Source organism: Narcine bancroftii, chromosome 4, assembly GCF_036971445.1.
Source record: "Narcine bancroftii isolate sNarBan1 chromosome 4, sNarBan1.hap1, whole genome shotgun sequence".
Lineage (NCBI taxonomy): Eukaryota > Metazoa > Chordata > Chondrichthyes > Torpediniformes > Narcinidae > Narcine > Narcine bancroftii.
The window spans coordinates 224,275,745-224,294,948 of NC_091472.1; the positions used below are offsets into that span (position 1 = coordinate 224,275,745).

At 43.6% G+C, this 19,204-nt stretch overlaps 1 protein-coding gene across 1 annotated transcript in view; it reads right to left on the reverse strand.

Annotated features, from left to right (window-relative positions):
* Nucleotides 1-1,324: 1,324 nt before the first annotated feature.
* lrrc3 (leucine rich repeat containing 3) overlaps nucleotides 1,325-19,204 on the reverse strand; it is a 47,376-nt gene continuing 29,496 nt past the window's right edge. The window contains exon 2 of the mRNA XM_069930476.1: nucleotides 1,325-2,198. Within this exon, the coding sequence (XP_069786577.1) occupies nucleotides 1,325-2,149 (825 nt within the window). The 5' untranslated portion in view covers nucleotides 2,150-2,198. The remainder of the gene's footprint in view (nucleotides 2,199-19,204) is intronic.

Consider the following 19,204-nt stretch of genomic DNA (forward strand, 5'->3'; position numbering starts at 1 on the left):
GGTGTGACTTGGATGACTGGAGCTCAGGTTCACTGAGCAAGTGTGAAGCTTACGGGGGCGCAGGAGGTGATAGGATTTACAGTCACTTGATGTCTCTAAATTTTACATTTAAATTTAGTCATATAGCACAGTTACAGCCCCTTCCAGCCATGAGATTATGTCCCCCAGTGCACCAATTAACATACAACCCCCATGCATTTTGGAGGGTGGGAGAAAATGGGACCACCTGGAGAAAACCCACACAGACACGGGGAGAACATGTAGACTCCTTACAGACAGTGCCAGATTAGAACCCAGATCACTGGCACTGTAATAGTGTTGCTCTAAGTCTCACCATGAGGAGTGGTTCTCAACTTTTTTCTTTCCACTCACAATCCACTTTAATATTCCCTGTGCCATAGGTGCTCTGTGATTAGTAAGGGATTGCTTAAGGTGGTATGTGGGTGGAAAGAAAAAGTTTTAAACTCTGTTTTAATCGTCCCTAATTGACTCGTTATGTGCACCATTTCATAGCTCCAAAGGAAATGGGCTAATGACAATTTTTCTCAAGCAAAATATTTCAGAAACAATTGGGTCTAGAGTAGTGGTTCTCAACCTTCCCTTCCCACTCACATACCACCTTAAGCAATCCCTTACTAATCACAGAGCACTTGTGGCATAGGGATTACTTAAAGTGGTATGTGAGTGGAAAGGAAGAAGGTTGAGAACCACTGCACGAAGCTATCCTCTTTTGCTTCTCTTGTCTGGATAGTGGAACCAGTTAGCACCTCTTTGTGTGCCTTTACAGGGCAAACAAAGGAAAAAAGATCTTGTGTTTATGGAATCTTGATCTTGATACTTGATCTTGATACTTATCTCAATTCTGAGCAAATCACCACCCCCTGCCTTTCCCAACTGCTCTCCCTCACGCAACATCTGACCCAATGGAGCTCGCGAGCATCACCACTTTGTTTCTTTTGTACATCTCCAAATACACTTCGTCACCCTCCGCACCCCCCCCCCCACATTTTAGAGCAGGGTGCAATGATCCTATGCACCCATCATTCAAAGGGGAGCTCTCCCCTATTCTGTGGACCTGGCCCCATTTGATATTTAAGGTGCAAGGACATGATGACGGTGTTCAATCATATATTAAGGTCACACTATGGTTTATTCTGGCAGCTTTATTAGGAACTTCAATGCACAAAAAAAATCATTTAAAAAAAAGTCAACGAGCATACAGTCTCTAATTAGCAAATGAGGCACTTGGGGTTGAGTCAGGAATCTTACTGGCTCATCCATCATTAAGGTTGGATAGGTGTCACACAACGGAAGGTAGTCCACCTCATAGTACAGTACTGATTGTGTCAAACTCCTTAGTGATCTGAGTGCTGGGAAGGGACTTCAGGTATTCGAGGTGGCGCCTGGCGTCTTCCTGATTCTGACGCACGTAGTACACAATGTAGGAGATGACCATGGTGAACCAGCCGAACATGGTGATGAACATGGCCACGTCTGTTGTCTTTTGGTGAATGTTGCAGAAGTTGATGCCTGAATTGAGGATCTGGATGAGTGGCTGGCCTGTGTACTCCTCCTGGACGGAGGACTGGCAGATGAAATCGTTGACCGTCTCTGGGTCCAGGGTCAACTCCTTGATGACCTGCTGCAGAGTACATTCACAGTGCCATGGATTGTTGGAGAGGCGGATCTTGGCTTTAATCTTACCAAAAACATCCTTCGGTACACTCTGGATCTGGTTGCTTGACAGATCAAGCATCTTGAGGCCCTCAGGGATTCCTTTAAATGCCCCAATATCTATTGACTCAATGGCATTTTTGGATAAGTCCAGCTCCTTGAGTAGGTTTAAGTCCTTGAAGGCATTTTTGGGTATTTTGGTTATCCTGTTGGAATTGAGATGTAAGGACACAGTATCAGCAGGGAGGTCTTTGGGAATTTCCTTCAGGTTCTTGCCAGCGCACCGGACATACTTGCCATTTTTGTCAAAGCACTGGCAGCTTCGGGGACAGGAGGTGGTGGCCGCTTGAACCAAGGAGGAGAGCAGCAGCAGACCACCCAAGACTGTAGGATGTGCCATCTTGAGCTGGGGCCATGGCATATCTGTCTGCAACATGGTGAGGATATCTCTGCACCATCCGCTAAAGTAGCTCATCCATCCCGATGGGTGTTTGCGTGCTCAAAGTCCGGAGACACCCTGTGGACTAAAGTTATAGGACAGTGAAAACCAAGGGAACACTGACACTTTCTTCCCCCTTTCCATTGTGAATGGCAAGTGTAGAAACGGGTTGTTCAAGCAGTTTACGATGATGCTTCTCCACCACACAAGTGACCCTCCACCTCTCTCCCCAGGTGATATAACCTTCCCTCCCTTCCTCCCCTGAGCACTTATTGTCTTTCCTCATGAGATACACATGTCATTCACCTCAACCACCCCATTTTGTAGCACAATTCACATTCTCAAAGCACCAGGGTTTTCTGCTGAAGCCTATATGTGATCCATTAATCATTATCCTGCAGATATATTTTAAATATTTCCTTTCCAACAAGCCAATTTCTCTGCACCCATCTCATCAAATCACTTTGTAACTGAAACCCCCACAGTGGCTAATCTCAAGACACTCAACACTTTGTCTAGCTCCATGCATAGATTCCCTCCTCTGTCTCTGAATTGAGTACCTTGTGCCTAACCACCGACTAGCTCCTAAAATACACAAGAAAAATGTCTTGGGATTGTCCATAATCTGATTACTAAGGACATTTCAAGGTCCCTTTGATCCTCCTAATTTCTTGTTTTAAGTTCTTCTCTGCATCATTTGACAGACCCTTCACAGAAACATGATAAAATATCATTAAGACCGTGTCACAGAGTAGGATAGCAGGAAAGAGAGGTACATTTTGTAGACAGAGAAAGAGACTACAGGTGCTGGAATCTGGAGGAAAGATCAACCTGCTATTGGAGGTCATTAGATTGAGCAGCATCAATAGGAGAACAGGAATGGTTGACCTTTTGTATCAGTACCCTTCATTGAGATCAAGAGTGCAGAGGGCAGAGAGCCAGACAGGTGGAAGGAGTTGGACCGGGCCAATCAATAAGGGATTGCTGAATGATTGGTGAACATGGAGGGGTGAAGGATGACAGACAAATGGGGGGGGGTTGGGGGGGGGGCGCAAAGGCAAGTGCCAGACTGAGGTAGAGAAAGGAAAAAGGTGGCCAGATGAAGGAAAATGAATCATGCAGAGTGAAGATGGAGATGACTAGAGGAGGGATGGTAAGTAGAAACAAAGGCTACTGGGCCTGGAATCTGATAAATAGGGAAGATAATGGAGATTGATTTCTGGAACTGGACCATAAAATATTTCCTTCCTCTTGCCATTTGAAGGACTCAAAAGTTGAATGAGCAAAATGGACACAGTGCAGCACTAAATGTTGATTCAATCATGTAACTCCAATAAATAAAATTCAAGGGATTTAGGAGCATCTTCAAAATGGCAACAAGGTATTTCTTATTCTTGCTCCGCATTAGGTTTTAAAATTAAATGCTTCGGCTGAAACTTGTCTACCGCACCGGTCCACAGAGATTTCCCCTGGCTTGGCGGAAGCTGGAGATGTTTAGGTCCCAGAAATTAATTGGAAGTGTCCTTACTCACTTCAGTACCCATACTTATTCCAATGTGAGAGGCTTTTACCTGATGGACTATGGTGTTATTACATCCACAAGCAAGGGTTAAGTATAATTTTCAGGGAAAGGTTGGTGGGGGGGTGGCAGGTGGTTTCAAGGCTAGGTTCCAAACCAGGCCTCTGATGTAGTGGGCATTTCTCTACATTAAGAAGACTAAGTTCCCACTACATTCGATAGGAATGCTGAACTATTGGAGACAGAATCCAATCTTGGAGTTCTACAACTACAATAATAATAATGATAATAATAATAATAACCAATATATAAAAGATTTATGAACAAGGATGTCTGAAAGGATGAACAGTTAATGTTTGGACCTTTAACATCATTGATGTAGCTGGGGGTCCAAGTTTATAACTCCGTGTAAGTGGGCCATGCAAGTTGATAAGGTTATAAAGAAGACATTATGCCTTCGTTAATCAGGGAATTGTGTAAGAATAAGGAAAAAATTCTGCAGCAATTATAAAATGGGTTAGTGCAATTATATTACAGTGCCAGCAACCTGAGTTCACATCTGGCGCTGTCTGTGAGGAGTTTGTATGTTCTCCTCATGTCTGCATGGATTTCCGAGTGCTCCATTTTCCTCCCACCGTTCAAAACAAATGGGATCGGGGAATTTGGGTCATAGGCCGCAAGGACCTTTTAGTTTGCTGTATGACTAAATTTTTTTTTTTAAATTCAATTAAAAAAATGTTTTAAATGGTTCAGCTACATTTGTGAGCAATTCTAGACACCCCTTTACAGGAAGAGGATAGAGGTTTTGCAAAGGGTACATAAGAGATTTACCAGGAAGGGTCAGGTCAATATCTAGGGCCAAAGGACCTGTACCATGCTGTATTGTTCTATAATGCTCCCTTGATTAGAGGGTATGAGTTATGAGGAGAGGTTGGACAGAGCGGACAACTGTGTGTGGAGCCAAAGGAGATGGGGAGATTTTGAACAATTTATTTTCTTTAGTATTCACTGAGGAGAAGGATATTGAATTGTGTAGGGTAAAGGAAGCAAAGAGGGTAATTATTGAAACTCTAGTGATTAAGAAAGATGAAGTACTGGAGCTTTTGAAGTATATAAAGGTGAATAAGTCTCCAGGTCCCGAAGGGATTTTCCCCAGGACCTTGAGAGAAGTTAGGGATGAAATAGCAGAGGCTCTGACAGTGGTTTTTCAAATGTCATTAGAGATGGGTATAGTCCCAGAGGATTGGTATATTGCACATGTGGTTTCTTTGTTTAGAAAGGGTTCGAGGAGTAAACCTAGCAATTATCGGCCTGTAGTTTGACGTCTGTGGTAGGTAAATTGATGGAAAATGTTCTTAGCGATAGCATATATAAGTATCTGAGAGACAGGGTCTGATCAGGAACACTCAACACGCATTTGTGCTTGGAAGGTCATGTTTGACCAATTTTGTTGAATTTTTTGAAGAAGTGACTAGGAATGTTGATGAGGGTAGAGCAGTGGATGTTGTCTTTATGGATTTCATTATGGCCTTTGAAAATGGAAGGCTAATTAGGAAGTTCAGTCATTAGGTATTAATTTTTGAGATAGTCAAATGGATTCAATAGTGGCTGGAAGGGAGGTGGCAGAGAGTCGTGGTGGTTAACTGTTTGTCAGGCTGGAGGCCGGTGATAAATGGTGTGCCTCAGGGACCTGTATTTGGGTTCTTTGCTGTTTGTCAGATACATTAATGATCTGGATGATGGGGTGGTAAATTGGATTAGTAAATATGCAGATGATACTAAAATAGGTGGAATTGTGGATAATGAAGAGGGTTTTCAAAGATTGATGAGGGATTTGGACGGCTTGGAAGAGTGGGCTGAAAGGTGGCAGATGGAGTTTAATGCTGATAAGTATGAAGTGCTTAATTTTGGTAGGAATCATCAAAACTGAATATACATAGTAAATGGGAGAGCATTGAGGAATGCAGTGGAGTAGAAAGATCTAGGAATAACAGGGTATCGTTCCCTGAAGGTAGAATCTCATGTGGATAGGGTGGTGAAGAAGGCTTTTGGTATGCTGGCCTTTATAAATCAAAGCATAGAATACAGGTGTTGGGAAGTGATGTTGATACTGTTCAAGGCATTGGTGAGGCCAAATTTGGAGTACTGTGTGCAGTTCTGGTAACTAAATTATATGAAGGATATCAACAAGGTAGAGAGAGTGCAGAGAAGATTTACTATAATGTTACCTGGGTTTCAGAATCTAGATTACAAAGAAAGATTGAGCAAATTAGGTCTTTATTCTTTGGAGTGTAGAAGGTTGAGAGGGGATTTTGATAGAGGTGTTTAAGATTATGAGGGGGATAGATAGAGTTGATGTGGATAGGCTTTTTCCATTGAGAGTAGGAGAGATTGAAACAAGAGGTTATGAGTTAAGAGTTAAAGGGCAAAAGTTTAGAAGAAACAAGAGGGGGAATTTCTTTACTCAGAGAGTGGTGGCTGTATGGAATGAGCTTCTGGGAAAAGTAGTGGCGGCAGGGTCAATGTTGTCATTTAAGGAAAAATTGGATAGGTATATGGATGGGAGGGGAATGGAGGGTTATGGGCAGGGTGCAGGTAGGTGGGACTAGAGGAGAGTACTTAGTTCGGTGCAGACTAGAAGGACCAAAATGGCCTGTTTCTGTGCTGTAATTGTTATTTGGTTATGGTTTTCTCTAGACTATCAAAGGCTGAGGGTAGACTTGAATGAAGTTCATAAAGTTATGAGAGGCATTGATAGATGGAATCTACTTCCCAGGGTAAAATTTCAAATAGTAGAGGACATGCATTTAAGGTGAGTGTGGGGAAAAGTTTAAAGGAGATACATGAATCAACTTTTTATGCCGAGAATGCCAGGGTAGTGGTGGAATCAGATATAATAATAGTGTTTGAAAGACTTTTGGATAGACAAGGAATGGGGGAATATGGATTATGTGAAAGCAGCAAAGATTTAGTTAAATACACAAAAGATGTGGAGAAATTCAGCAAGTCACTCAATGTACATAGGAAGCATAGGTAATTAACCAACATTTTGGGCCTAATGGAAATTGGAGAAGTTTATACTCTCTAAATTGGAGAGACTGGATGCAGACTGGGAGATCGTTTCATTGAGTAGCTTCACTCTGTCCACTGCAATAATGGGAACATTCAATTTCACACCCTCTTCTCTTGCTGACATGTCTGTCCATGGCCTCCAAACTGAGGCCACCCACAAATTGGAGAAGCAACACCTAATATTTCATCTGGGCACCCTCCAACCAAATGGCATTAATATCGACATGTCCGTAAGGCCCCTCCCCTATCTCTATGTCTCCTTTCCTCCAGCTTCCTACTCCCTTCCGTCTGCATTCAGAGAGCTACCCCTTCCCCGATCACTTCTTGGCTTTTTTCCTCTTCTGTCCTCCCACCCATACCCATCTTTTGCCAGTTGATCTATACTCTTCCATCTGCCCCTCTTCCCTCCTCCCCCACCTTTTTATTCAAGCGCCTGCCTGCTTTTTGCTCATACTTTGATGAAGGGCACAGACCCAAAACATTGGTTATATGCTTCTGCTTCCTATGAATGCTGCATGATCTGCTGAGTTTCTCTAGCACCTTTCTATATTGCACCACAACAAACAGCATCTGTAGACTTTGCTGTTTAACTTCAAAAAAGATTTAGTTTAATCTTGGCATCAAGTGTGGCACAGACATTTGGCCACAAGGGCTGTTTCTATGTTGTATTGTTTGATGCTCATGTTCTTTTTATTCATGAGATGTTATTGCAGTCATGGAAAAAACACACTGGAGGAACTCAGCCAGTCAGCCCATAGGAAGTAAAGATATATTGCTGATGGTTCGTGCCTGAGCCCTTCTTCAAGTTAGAAGCAGGCAGGCGTCTCAATAGAGACTGGAAGAATGGGTGAGGGGAGTACAGACCAACAAACAAAGGTGTTAATTGGATATGATAAGAGAAGAGGTGAGAATTGATTTTGGCTCTGTGAAAGGAGACAGAGGGAAAAGGGCAGAAACAGAACTAGAGAAAAGACAGGAGGATGAACGGGGGGCATTTAATGGAAAATGGAGAAGTTAATGTTAATGCCATCCAATTAGATGGTGCCCGGATGGAAGATGAGGTGCTGTTCCTCCAATTTGCTTGTGGTCTCAGTCTGGCAGTGCATGAGACCATGGACAGAAGAGCTTTATTTTAGCATGGCTAACATCACTCATATGCACAGTAATGTCATCAGTGTGTCTGTTGCCTTACCAACAGTTAAGTGTCTGACTTTGGACCTAACTCTCAACCAATGCTGCATCCCCTTTACTCGGCCGCGGCAGGAGTAAACGCACGCAGGCCGATTCCAGGGCGCACCATTCCATATCGGTGGACAGCGGTCGTAGATCTCCAGAAATGGTTCGACCTAAAAGGGGAGGCAGGCCTCTTCAGCCCGGTTAAGCAACCTGCATAGGAGAAGGTCACTTCGGTATAAAACCTACGACCCATGGACCTCGCTGCAACGTCCCAGCTTGCTTGGCCACGGCACACGAACCATGGGTGTAAAAGGTGGGGCCAGTACTGCGCACACTGCACTCCACCTAAAAGCTCCTTTGCGCAGGCCCGAGGACAGGTCCACGTCCTCCCCCTCAAAAGATGCACACAAACTCAAGCTAGCATGCTGGAACATCAGAACCATGCTAGACAAGGCTGACAGCCACCGACCTGAACGTCAGTCTGCCCTTATTGCACATGAACTCCTCAGACTTGACATCGACATAGCCGCTCTCAGTGAAGTCCGCCTTGCAGATGTAGGCAGCCTCCAAGAACACGGCGCGGGTTACACACTGTACTGGTCTGGCAAGCCTCAGGCTGAACGACACCTATCTGGTGTTGGCTTCATGGTCAAGAACTCCATTGCCTCCAAACTCGAAAACCTCCCAACAGGCCACTCTGACCGGATCATGTCCATGCAACTCCCCCTTCAAAACAAGCGACGCATCACTCTCATCAGTGTCTATGCTCCAACCCTTCAGGCGGAACCAGCAGAAAAGGACAAGTTCTACACTGATCTGCGCAACCTCGTTCAACGCACCCCTACAGCTGACAAGGTTGTCATCCTTGGTGACTTCAACGCTCGCGTCGGCAAAGACTCAGAAACCTGGCCAGGAATCCTTGGCAAGCATGGTGTCGGCAAGTGCAATGACAACGGGGGCCTCCTGTTGGAACTCTGTGCAGAACAGCGGCTTGTCATTACTAACACCCTTTTCCAGCAGAGAGACATCCTGAAGACTACCTGGATGCATCCCCGATCCAAACACTGGCACCTCCTGGTCTACGTTCTGGTGCGAGGAAGAGACAAACGAGATGTGCTCCACACCAGGGTCATGCCCAGTGCGGAATGCCACACTGATCACCGGCTTGTTCGCTGCAAGCTCAACCTTCACTTCAAGCCGAAGTTCAAGAACAGTGGAGCCCCCAGAAAGAGGTTCAGTGTGGGAATCTTGCAGTCAGACGTAGTGAGAGGAAACTTCCAGGCAAACCTCCAAGCAAAGCTCGAGGATGCAAACTGCCTCACGGACATGTCTCCTGAAACCCTCTGGGATCAGCTGAAAATGGCCATACTGCAATCCACTGAAGAGGTACTGGGCTTCTCCTCCAGGAAAAACAAGGACTGGTTTGACAAAAACAACTAGGAAATCCAAGAGCTGCTGGCAAAGAAGCAATCTGCCCACCAGGCTCACCTTGCAAAGCCGTCCTGGCCAGAGAAAAAATGAGCCTTCCGTCTCGCATGCAGCCACCTTCAGCGCAAACTCCGGGAGATCCAAAATGAGTGGTGGACTAGCCTCACCAAATGAACCCAGCTTAGCGCCGACATTGGCGACTTCAGGGGTTTTTATGAGACACTAAAGGCGGTGTACGGCCCCTCACCCCAAGTCCAAAGCCCGCTGCACAGCTCAGACAGCGAAGTCCTTCTCAGCGACAAGATTTCCATCCTCAATCGATGGTCAGAACACTTCTAATCCCTTTTCAATGCCAACTGCTCAGTCCAAGAATCCGCCCTGCTCCAGCTCCCTCAACAACCCTTGAGTCTAGAGCTGGATGAGGTCCTTACCTGGGAAGAGACATATAAGGCAATTGAACAACTGAAAAGTGGCAAAGCAGCAGGTATGGATGGAATCCCCCCAGAGGTCTGGAAGGCTGGCGGTAAAGCTCTGCATACCAAACTGCATGAGTTTTTCAAGCTCTGCTGGGACCAAGGAAAGCTGCCTCAAGACCTACATGATGCCATCATCATCACCCTGTACAAAAACAAAGGTGAGAAATCAGACTGCTCAAACTACAGGGGAATCGCGCTGCTCTCCATTGCAGGCAAAATCTTCGCTAGGATTCTCCTAAATAGACTAATACCTAGTGTCGCCGAAAATGTCCTCCCAGAATCACAGTGTGGCTTTCGCGCAGAGGAACTACTGATATGGTCTTTGCCCTCAGACAGCTCCAAGAAAAGTGCAGAGAACAAAACAAAGGACTCTACATCACCTTTGTTGACCTCACCAAAGCCTTTGACACCGTGAGCAAAAAAAGGCTTTGGCAAATACTAGAGCGCCTCGGATGCCCCCCCCCCCCCCCCAAGTTTCTCAACATGGTTATCCAACTGCACGAAAACCAACAAGGTCGGGTCAGATACGGAAATGAGCTCTCTGAACACTTCTCCATTGACAACGGCATGAAGCTAGGCTGCATCCTCGCACCAACTCTCTTTACTATCTTCTTCAGCATGATGCTGAAACAAGCCATGAAAGACCTCAACAATGAAGACGCTGTTTACATCTGGTATCGCACGGATGGCAGTCTCTTCAATCTGAGGCGCCTGCAAGCTCACACCAAGACACAAGAGCAACTTGTCGTGAACTACTCTTTGCAGACGATGCCGCTTTAGTTGCCCATTCAGAGCCAGCTCTCCAGCGCATGACGTCCTGTTTTGCGGACACTGCCAAAACGTTTGGCCTGGAAGTCAGCCTGAAGAAAACTGAGGTCCTCCATCAGCCAGCTCCCCACCATGACTACCAGCCCCCCCACATCTCCATGGGGCACACAGAACTCAAAATGGTCAACCAGTTTACCTACCTCGGCTGCACCATTTCATCTGATCGACAAAGAGATAGACAACAGACTCGCCAAGGCAAATAGCGCCTTTGGAAGACTACACAAAAGAGTCTGGAAAAACAATCACCTGAAGAAACACACAAAGATCAGCGTGTACAGAGCCGCTGTCATACCCACGCTCGTGTTCGGCTCCGAATCATGGGTCCTCTACCAGCATCACCTACGGTTCCTAGAACGCTTCCATCAGCGCTGTCTCCACTCCATCCTCAACATTTATTGGAGTGACTTCATCACCAACATTGAAGTACTCGAGCTGGCAGAGTCCGCAAGCTTCGAATTCACGCTGCTGAAGACCCAACTGCGCTGGCAGGGTCACGTCTCCAGAATGGAGGACCATCGCCTTCCCAAGATTGTGTTCTATGGGGAGCTCTCCACTGGCCATCGAGACAGAGGTGCACCAAAGAAGAGGTACAAGGTCTGCTTAAAGAAATCTCTTGGAGCCTGCCACATTGACCACTGCCAGTGGGCTGATATCGCCTCCAACCGTGTATCTTGGCGCCTCACAGTTCGGCGGGCAGCAACCTCCTTTGAAGAAGACCGCAGAGCCCACCTCACTGACAAAAGACAAAGGAGGAAAAACCCAACACCCAACCCCAACCAACCAATTTTCCCTTGCAACCGCTGTAACCGTGCCTGTCTGTCCCGCATCGGACTTGTCAGTCACCAACGAGCCTGCAGCAGACGTGGACATACCCCTCCATAAATCTTCGTCCATGAAGCCAAGCCAAAGAAAGAAGAAAAAATTGGAAGGTCAGTATATTACCAAGTCTTTGACCTGAAACATTATCTCTTTTTTATTCTCACAGATGAAAACCTGACCCATTGAGTATCTCCATCATTTCCTGATGTTAAAATTAAATTAAATTTTAAATTTAGATATTCAGCACAGTACCAGGCCCTTCTGGTCTATGAGCCCATGCTGGCCAAATGCCACAATTAATCGACAACCCCCGTACATTTTGAAAGGTGGATGGAAACAGGAGCTCCTGGAGGAAACCCACATAAATACAGGGAGGCACTGTAATAATGTTGCACTTTGCTTTCTTCTTTGGCTTGGCTTCGCGGACGAAGATTTATGGAGGGGTAAATGTCCACGTCAGCTGCAGGCTCGTTTGTGGCTGACAAGTCCGATGTGGGACAAGCAGACATGGTTGCAGCGGTTGCAGGGGAAAATTGGTGGGTTGGGGTTGGGTGTTGGGTTTTTCCTCCTTTGCCTTTTGTCAGTGAGGTGGGCTCTGCGGTCTTCTTCAAAGGAGGTTGCTGCCCGCCAAACTGTGTTGCACTAACTGCTATGCTAACACTGCCTCTCCAGATCTGGAATTGTATTTATGTCTGCACCTGCCTTACAAAGCTTGGCACATTTTGTCCATCAGTAGTGCATCATAAGGTATGTGTTGCAGTGATGTTCAGTAGGGATACAGACTGCAAGCTCTGTAGAATAATGAGCCCCTTCCATGCGGTGACTTGGGCCCACTTGAATCATGGGACTCGAGGAACAAAAGGGGAGGAATGTGCCCACCCATAATGAACACAAGTGTCCCCTGCTTTCTCCCTCCCATCAATGGTAGCCTTTTTAGGGTTCTTTAAGGCTCAGGTGCACTTTCCATGCTTCCAAGCAGCAAACATACAATAGCAGCCATTGCTATTGCAGGTACTGCTGTGATCTCTGCATGGGTTGAGGCAGTGGGCAGGAAGCAACTCAAAAGGAACAAAATTAAAGAAGAGGGCAACTTAGAAGAAGGTAGATTCTTGGGATTCTCTGGCTCTTTAACTAATGCTAAAAGAAGGCAATTTATGCACAGCAAAATTTTGCACATCATGTTAATCAAGCGTTTTCTGTTTGTCTTCACTGTGCATGCACACCTGCCTCCAAGGGCATGCATCTTACATACACAGTGGTCCTAGCACTAATTTCAACTGATCTGCACCAATCTGAATATGTCCCTCTTGGCCAAAAGCTTCAACTAGACTTTTCTGTTTAAGTCTCTTCAGCAGCATTTTAACCTTGTGGCCCAAAGATGAGAATACTACCCAGTAAGCCGTGGCTGGTAACTATATATGGCACCGTGTAACAGCACTAAGGAGTCACTCTGGATCATGTTTTCAAGTACTCCTGTGGCATTTGTCCTGCAATCTTGTGGGTGACAGTGATAACAGGCTGACACAGAAAGAAACTGACATTCACCATAGAAAGCAATGGGGTGATTGCAACAAACTGAAATTGCATCAGCAAGAACCCAACATTATCTCGGCACCATTCCATGCTGCTGACGCATTTATACAAGAAGTGAAGACTTTCCAGTTAACAATGATGCTTGGAGATCACAAAGAAATATCATTATTCTGCCATGAGTCTGAGATGGTATTCAAATCTAACTTGCTGATATTTTTCAGATCGCATTCATCGCACTTATTTTGAATTTATGAGAGAAACGAGTCCCTGTCAAAGTTTATGCTGCACTCAAGACTTCTATTCCTTTTTAATAAACTGACATAATGTTTTATTTATTTCTCTTTCATATATTTAACCAGCATTCTCCTAAAAGCAATGAAACAATAAAGTCTGCAGATGCCATGATTGTAGTAAATACGCAAAAGTCCTGTAGAAATTCAGCAGGTCCCACAGCATCCATGGGAGGCAAAGATATACAGCCAACGATTTGGATCTGAGCCCTTCCTATGGATGCTGTGGGACATGCTGAGTTTTTCCAGCAATTTTGTGTATTTATTCCCTTTAAAACATTTATGTTAATTGCCAGAACTACTTAATGTGGAAGCGAGTTCCACCTATGAATTATTTTTCAGGTATACAAGTTTCTCCCAAATTCCATATAGATGACTATCAGGTTTACAGTATTAGTTTTGGCCTTCCAACAATTGTGGTAATTGGGAAGTATTTTGGCACGTTGTGGTATTAGGGAATACAAACAAGCCATTCAGTCCATCTCTGCTCTTTTGACAACCATGTTAGAATCTCCAAATCTGTCTATTGCTGCCAAAGTATCCAAAATGATTCAGAGAAAGAGAAAATCAAAAAAAGAAAAACTGTTTCCATTTCTTTACCTATTTCTGATCTCATTTTTCTCTCTAACGGCCCCTCCCTTCTCAATAACCAATACCCGAACACCTTTTGGCCCATCCCCAGGTTCTTTTCCCCTTCTTACACAAAAGAACAGCCCTTTTTACTTTCATTTTGATATAGGTGCCTAACCAGAGACATTAACTGACCATTCCTACCCAGGGACACTGCCTGACCCGTTGAGTCCCTCCAGCTGCTCACTGTTTTCTCTAAGTTAATTCAGTCCAGGCCTAGAAGTTTGTCTATACATTTGTTGCCTTCTTGACCGACTTATACAAGGTAATTGGTTATGTTCTTGACTTATGAGTAAGAATATGACTCACAATGTAATCACACAGAATGACCTTCACAGATGATTGCAATTCAGTCTTTAACAGTGCATTACCAGTTCACCATTGCTCTATTTTGGTATGTCCTGATCTCGCCTTTACTTATCTAACTTAAATGTATCTAGATTAATTACCTCAGTTATTTCAGTATTGTTCCACATTCTCACCCTTAACTAAGTGAAGAGGTACCCTGAATAATTTGTCAGATTTTATAATGAGTTAATAATTTCCATTTTAGGATTTCGCCTCGTCAGTACATCTCTTCTCTGCCAATTCACCCAAACTTTCACATCATTTTAAAGGTCTCCATGACAGATCGTTGCTCAGAATTATAAGGATCAGCAACCTTTGGTCTCCTCTGTATTAGAGAACCAAATGCAGTTTGGGTGATAGCTCTGTGGAGTGCTTGCATTCAGTCTGCAGATTGACCTTGCGTGTCTGGTTGTCTGCCATTTAAATGTTCCTTCAGGCTCCCATGCTGATCGATCTGTGGCCTCCTGCACTGCTATATCAGGGTCAGCACCTCATTTTCTGTCTCAGCATGATGCAGACTTCAGATTCCAAGCTAAACGCACCCACTTTAGGTAACCCTTCCTTTCTGACTGCATCATTTCTGCCTGCATCATTTCTGCCTGTGATTCTTCTGTGATTTTGGCTCAGTTTTTCTCTTTCTCTTGGTATATTCTGGTCTGCTGGTATATCCCACAGCCTTGATGTTAGTAATGTAGACAAAGAATCATTATCTCCCTCTGCCACATCTGGGCAGAGATATTCCCTTTGTTATACCCCCACCCTCACCTTCACCGCTACTGAAAACTAACATGCTTTCTCTCTTCAAACACTGTCTCCTAGAGGAACCACAATGGGTCAAGCAGCATGAGTGGGAGAAAGAAATGGTGGACATCTCAGCTCAAAATGTTGACCATTCCTTTTCTCCCACTGATGCTGGTCAACTCACTAAGTTCCTCCAGCAGATTGTGTTTGCCTTCAGATTCCATCATCTGCAGTGTCGTGATTTCTTTTTTCAGTGTTGACAGAGTGAAAAGACCTGAAACACTGACTTGTTTCTTATCTCCACAGATCCTGCCTGACCCACTGAGTGTCTCTTGCATAGAACCATAGAGCATTATAGCACAGAAAACAGACCCTCCAACTCTTCTAATCTGTGCCAACCTGTTATCCTGCTTAGTACCACTGACCTGCACCCAGTCCATATCAATCCATACTCCTCCCATCCTGTCCAAAATTTTCTTAAATGTTAAAATTGAGCCCACATTCACCACTTCAGCTGGCAACTCGTTCCACACTCCCACCACTCGCTCTGTAAAGAAATTTCCCCCTAATGTTCCATCTGGACTTCTCTCCTTTCACCCTTAACCATGTCCTCTGGTTGGTATCACAGTGTATCCTCTTTCAAATCTCCCCTCATTCTTCCATGCTCCAGGGAATAAAGTCCTAACCTATTTAACCTTTTCCTGTGTGATGGAACAGATTCTATCACCAATGTGTATATGTACAGATTGTAGTGTAGGATGACTGTGATTGGCTGAGAGCGTAGCCACACCTACTGGCAGGTCTTAAAGGATTGCTCCTAGCCAGACCAGGTCATTCTGGACTGGTCGACCTACATGTGATATGCTCCAGTCTTTTAGTTAATAAAAGCCTTGGTTTGGATCAACAAGTCTTTGGTTCTTTCAACGCGCTCTACATCCTGTAACTCAGTTCCTCAGGTCCTGGCAACATCCTAGTATATCTTCTATGCACTCTTTCTTTTTTTTTCTCTTTTTTTTAAATTTTTTTATTTTTCACACCATAAATCACATTAGCCATGATATACACTATTTCTTTTTCACACATATACAGTGACTTTTTCTCCCCCCCCCTCCTCCCAAGCCACCCCCCACCCCCCCCTCTCATCCATTTTAGGTATACAATCTAGGTTGCATTAAGCCAGTCAGACAATGTTGTCATTCAACAAAAATACACCAGAAATTCTACTGAGTCCATTCTTTTCTTTCCTTCTCCTTCCATCAACTTAGGTAATGTTTGTCCCCGGTAGGTTTTCGCTATTGTATTTAATGTAAGGCTCCTATACTTGTTTGAATATTTCAATATTATTTCTTAACCTATATGTTATTTTTTCTAATGGAATACATTTATTCATTTAAATTTAGTAGTTTCTTCCTTTTAATTTGGTTATGTATTCCATTAATATTTAAAGTCATGTAGTTCAGCGTAGCCCTTTTATATTTTGTTTATCTTCTCTTTCCGTTTTTCCATCATTACCTTTCCTCCTTTTCCATTTCTGTTTTCTTATTTTCAACTCTTTATAAAACAACATTCCTACAACATCCAACATTTTCCTTATTCTCCTATTTCTATCTTATTTATCCCCAATCTCCCCTTCCCCTCCTGAGTTGTCCTTTATCCCTTGTCGGACAACCACATCTCCCCTCTCCATTTGGATTTGCAAATCCACTCGCAAGCGTCAACTGATTTTGCAGTGACCGCTATTTCCCCTCACCCCGCCCCCCCCAGAAAAGATTTCACTTTTCATATGTCACAAAGGTCACTCTTTTAATTCCCTCCTTATTCTCTCTATTCCATTACCTTCCCTTATTAATTCTTGTCTATACTATCTATATTTTCCTCTAAGTACAGATACATTCACGTATGCACATTGTCTCTATTCACTCTTATACCTCTTTACCCGCATACATATCAATCGTGATCATTTTTACTCTCATTACCCGTCTTCATCCCTCAGTCTATTTTTGTCTTTACCCACATACATATCAATCGTGATCATTTTAACTCTCATTACCCGTCTTCCTCCCTCAGTCTATTTTTGTAATTGTTCTGCAAATTTTCGTGCTTCTTCTGGATCCGAGAATAGTCTGTTTTGTTGTCCTGGAATAAATATTTTCAATACCGCTGGATGCTTTAGTATAAATTTATACCCTTTCTTCCATAAAATCGCCTTTGCTGTATTGAACTCTTTTCTCTTCTTTAGGAGTTCAAAACTTATATCTGGATAAATGAAGATTTTTTGCCCTTTATACTCCAGTGGTTTGTTGCCCTCTCTTACTTTTTCCATTGTCTTCTCCAGTACCTTTTCTCTTGTAGTATATCTTAGGAATTTTACTACAATAGATCTTGGTTTTTGTTGTGGTTGTGCATGCGCGGTTGCGCACTTTTACTCGGCTCTGCGAGCCATTTTTGTAGTCCATTATTTACCGACCTGAGGGAGCGGGTTTCTCTCTCCGCAGCGGGCCTCTTCGGACTGGTAAGGCCTTCACCTTTTTCCTCCTTTGTCTTCTCTTCCTCTCTTCTTACCGTTGCTTTCGATTTTTCTTTTTTTGTCGCCATCTTCTTTCCACCTTTATACTCACTTTTCTGTAACTTTTATTTCTGTGCCTTTGTGTTTTCATTTGTTTTTCCCGACTTTTCTAGAGAGGGCTGGAGTTCACCGTCCGGCCACTACTCCATCACGTGACTCCCTTCTATGCACTCTTTCAATGTTATTAATATCTTTCTTGTACTTAGGTGACCAAAACTGCACACAACACTCCAATTAATTTTTTTTTTCACATTTTCAGCACCTACATTGATTTTAAGAGTCCCAAACTGTTTAGACGTACACAGCACGGTTACAGGCCCTTTCAGTCTACAAGCCTGTGCTGCCCACTAACACCCAATTATGATGCTCATACATCATAGTTAATGGTGAAAACATCCCGAATTTATTTTGGGTGTAGGGGGGGAAATGATTGGAGAGGAGGGTTTGGAGAAACAAGAAGAAGCAGTTTCAAAAATAAGATAGTTTTCAAAAGATTGTGTCAAGGAAAGGCTTTCAGAGGGATTTCAAGGTTAGAAACCTTGATTTGTACATTTGTTTTAGCCAAGGATTGAGGGACTGTAATCTCAATGAGACATTTCATTACTAATTTTTGGACCTCCACAACCTTATGTACTGAAGGAAGGCCTTTTAAAATCAATGACCAGTATCAATGATAGATCTGCCAAATGGAAATGCTGGAATTTGAAGTAAAAAACACCGTTAAATGCAGGATTTCAATTGTTGACCATTCCTTTGTCTCCACCAATGGTGCTTGACAATGAGTTACTCCAGCAGTTTGCTTTTTTGCTTCTCCAGTGGTTTAGCAGATTGATGTGTCCCATAGATCTCCATTCCCCACAGTGTGCAGCTTACAATCATGTGGACCAGTGTCCTGAATGGCGGTCATGTCGAGACTGGGCAGGGGTGAACAGGTACTGTATATACTTCATCTCTGAAAGGTAAATGTCCACATGAGTTCCAAAAGTACTATATACTCTCCTTCAAAATGTCATCTGATCACAGAGTCATACAATGGTTACAGCACAGAAGGCTATTCAGTCCTTTCTGTCTGTTCTGGCCCTCTATCAGAGCAAATCTTCTGTTTTACCCACTGACTCTGTCAATAATTTTAAATTATTATTGACCATCTGATTGCAGTTTCAGTATCAGGTGCACAACCAAATGCTGAACTGTTCACACTAACCATCCAAGACTCTTATATTCATGAAACAATATATATTTAGTTATTTGTTCCTATGTAAACTTGTCCTGCATGTGTATTGTCTGTCTGTATGTGTGTATGTCTGTGGGTTTTGCACCAAGGTCTGGAGAGTGCGGTTTCTTCGGGTTGTACTTATGCAATCAGATGACAATAAACTTGATTTGACTTGTATCCATCTTCTATTCATTCACTCATGGGATGCAGATTTTACTGAAAATGTCAGGATTTATTGTCCATTCCTAACTGAGGAGGTAGTTTACGGTCAACTACTTTGGATGGACTGGGGTTATATGCAGGTCAGATTCAGTAAAAATCCAAGATTTCCTTCTGCAAATTCATGAGTGAATCAGATGAGATTAACTTAATTTTCAATCATTCAAATTGAATTGAACTGTTTATTGTCATATTTACCAAGATACAATGAAAAGCTTTATTTTGCATGC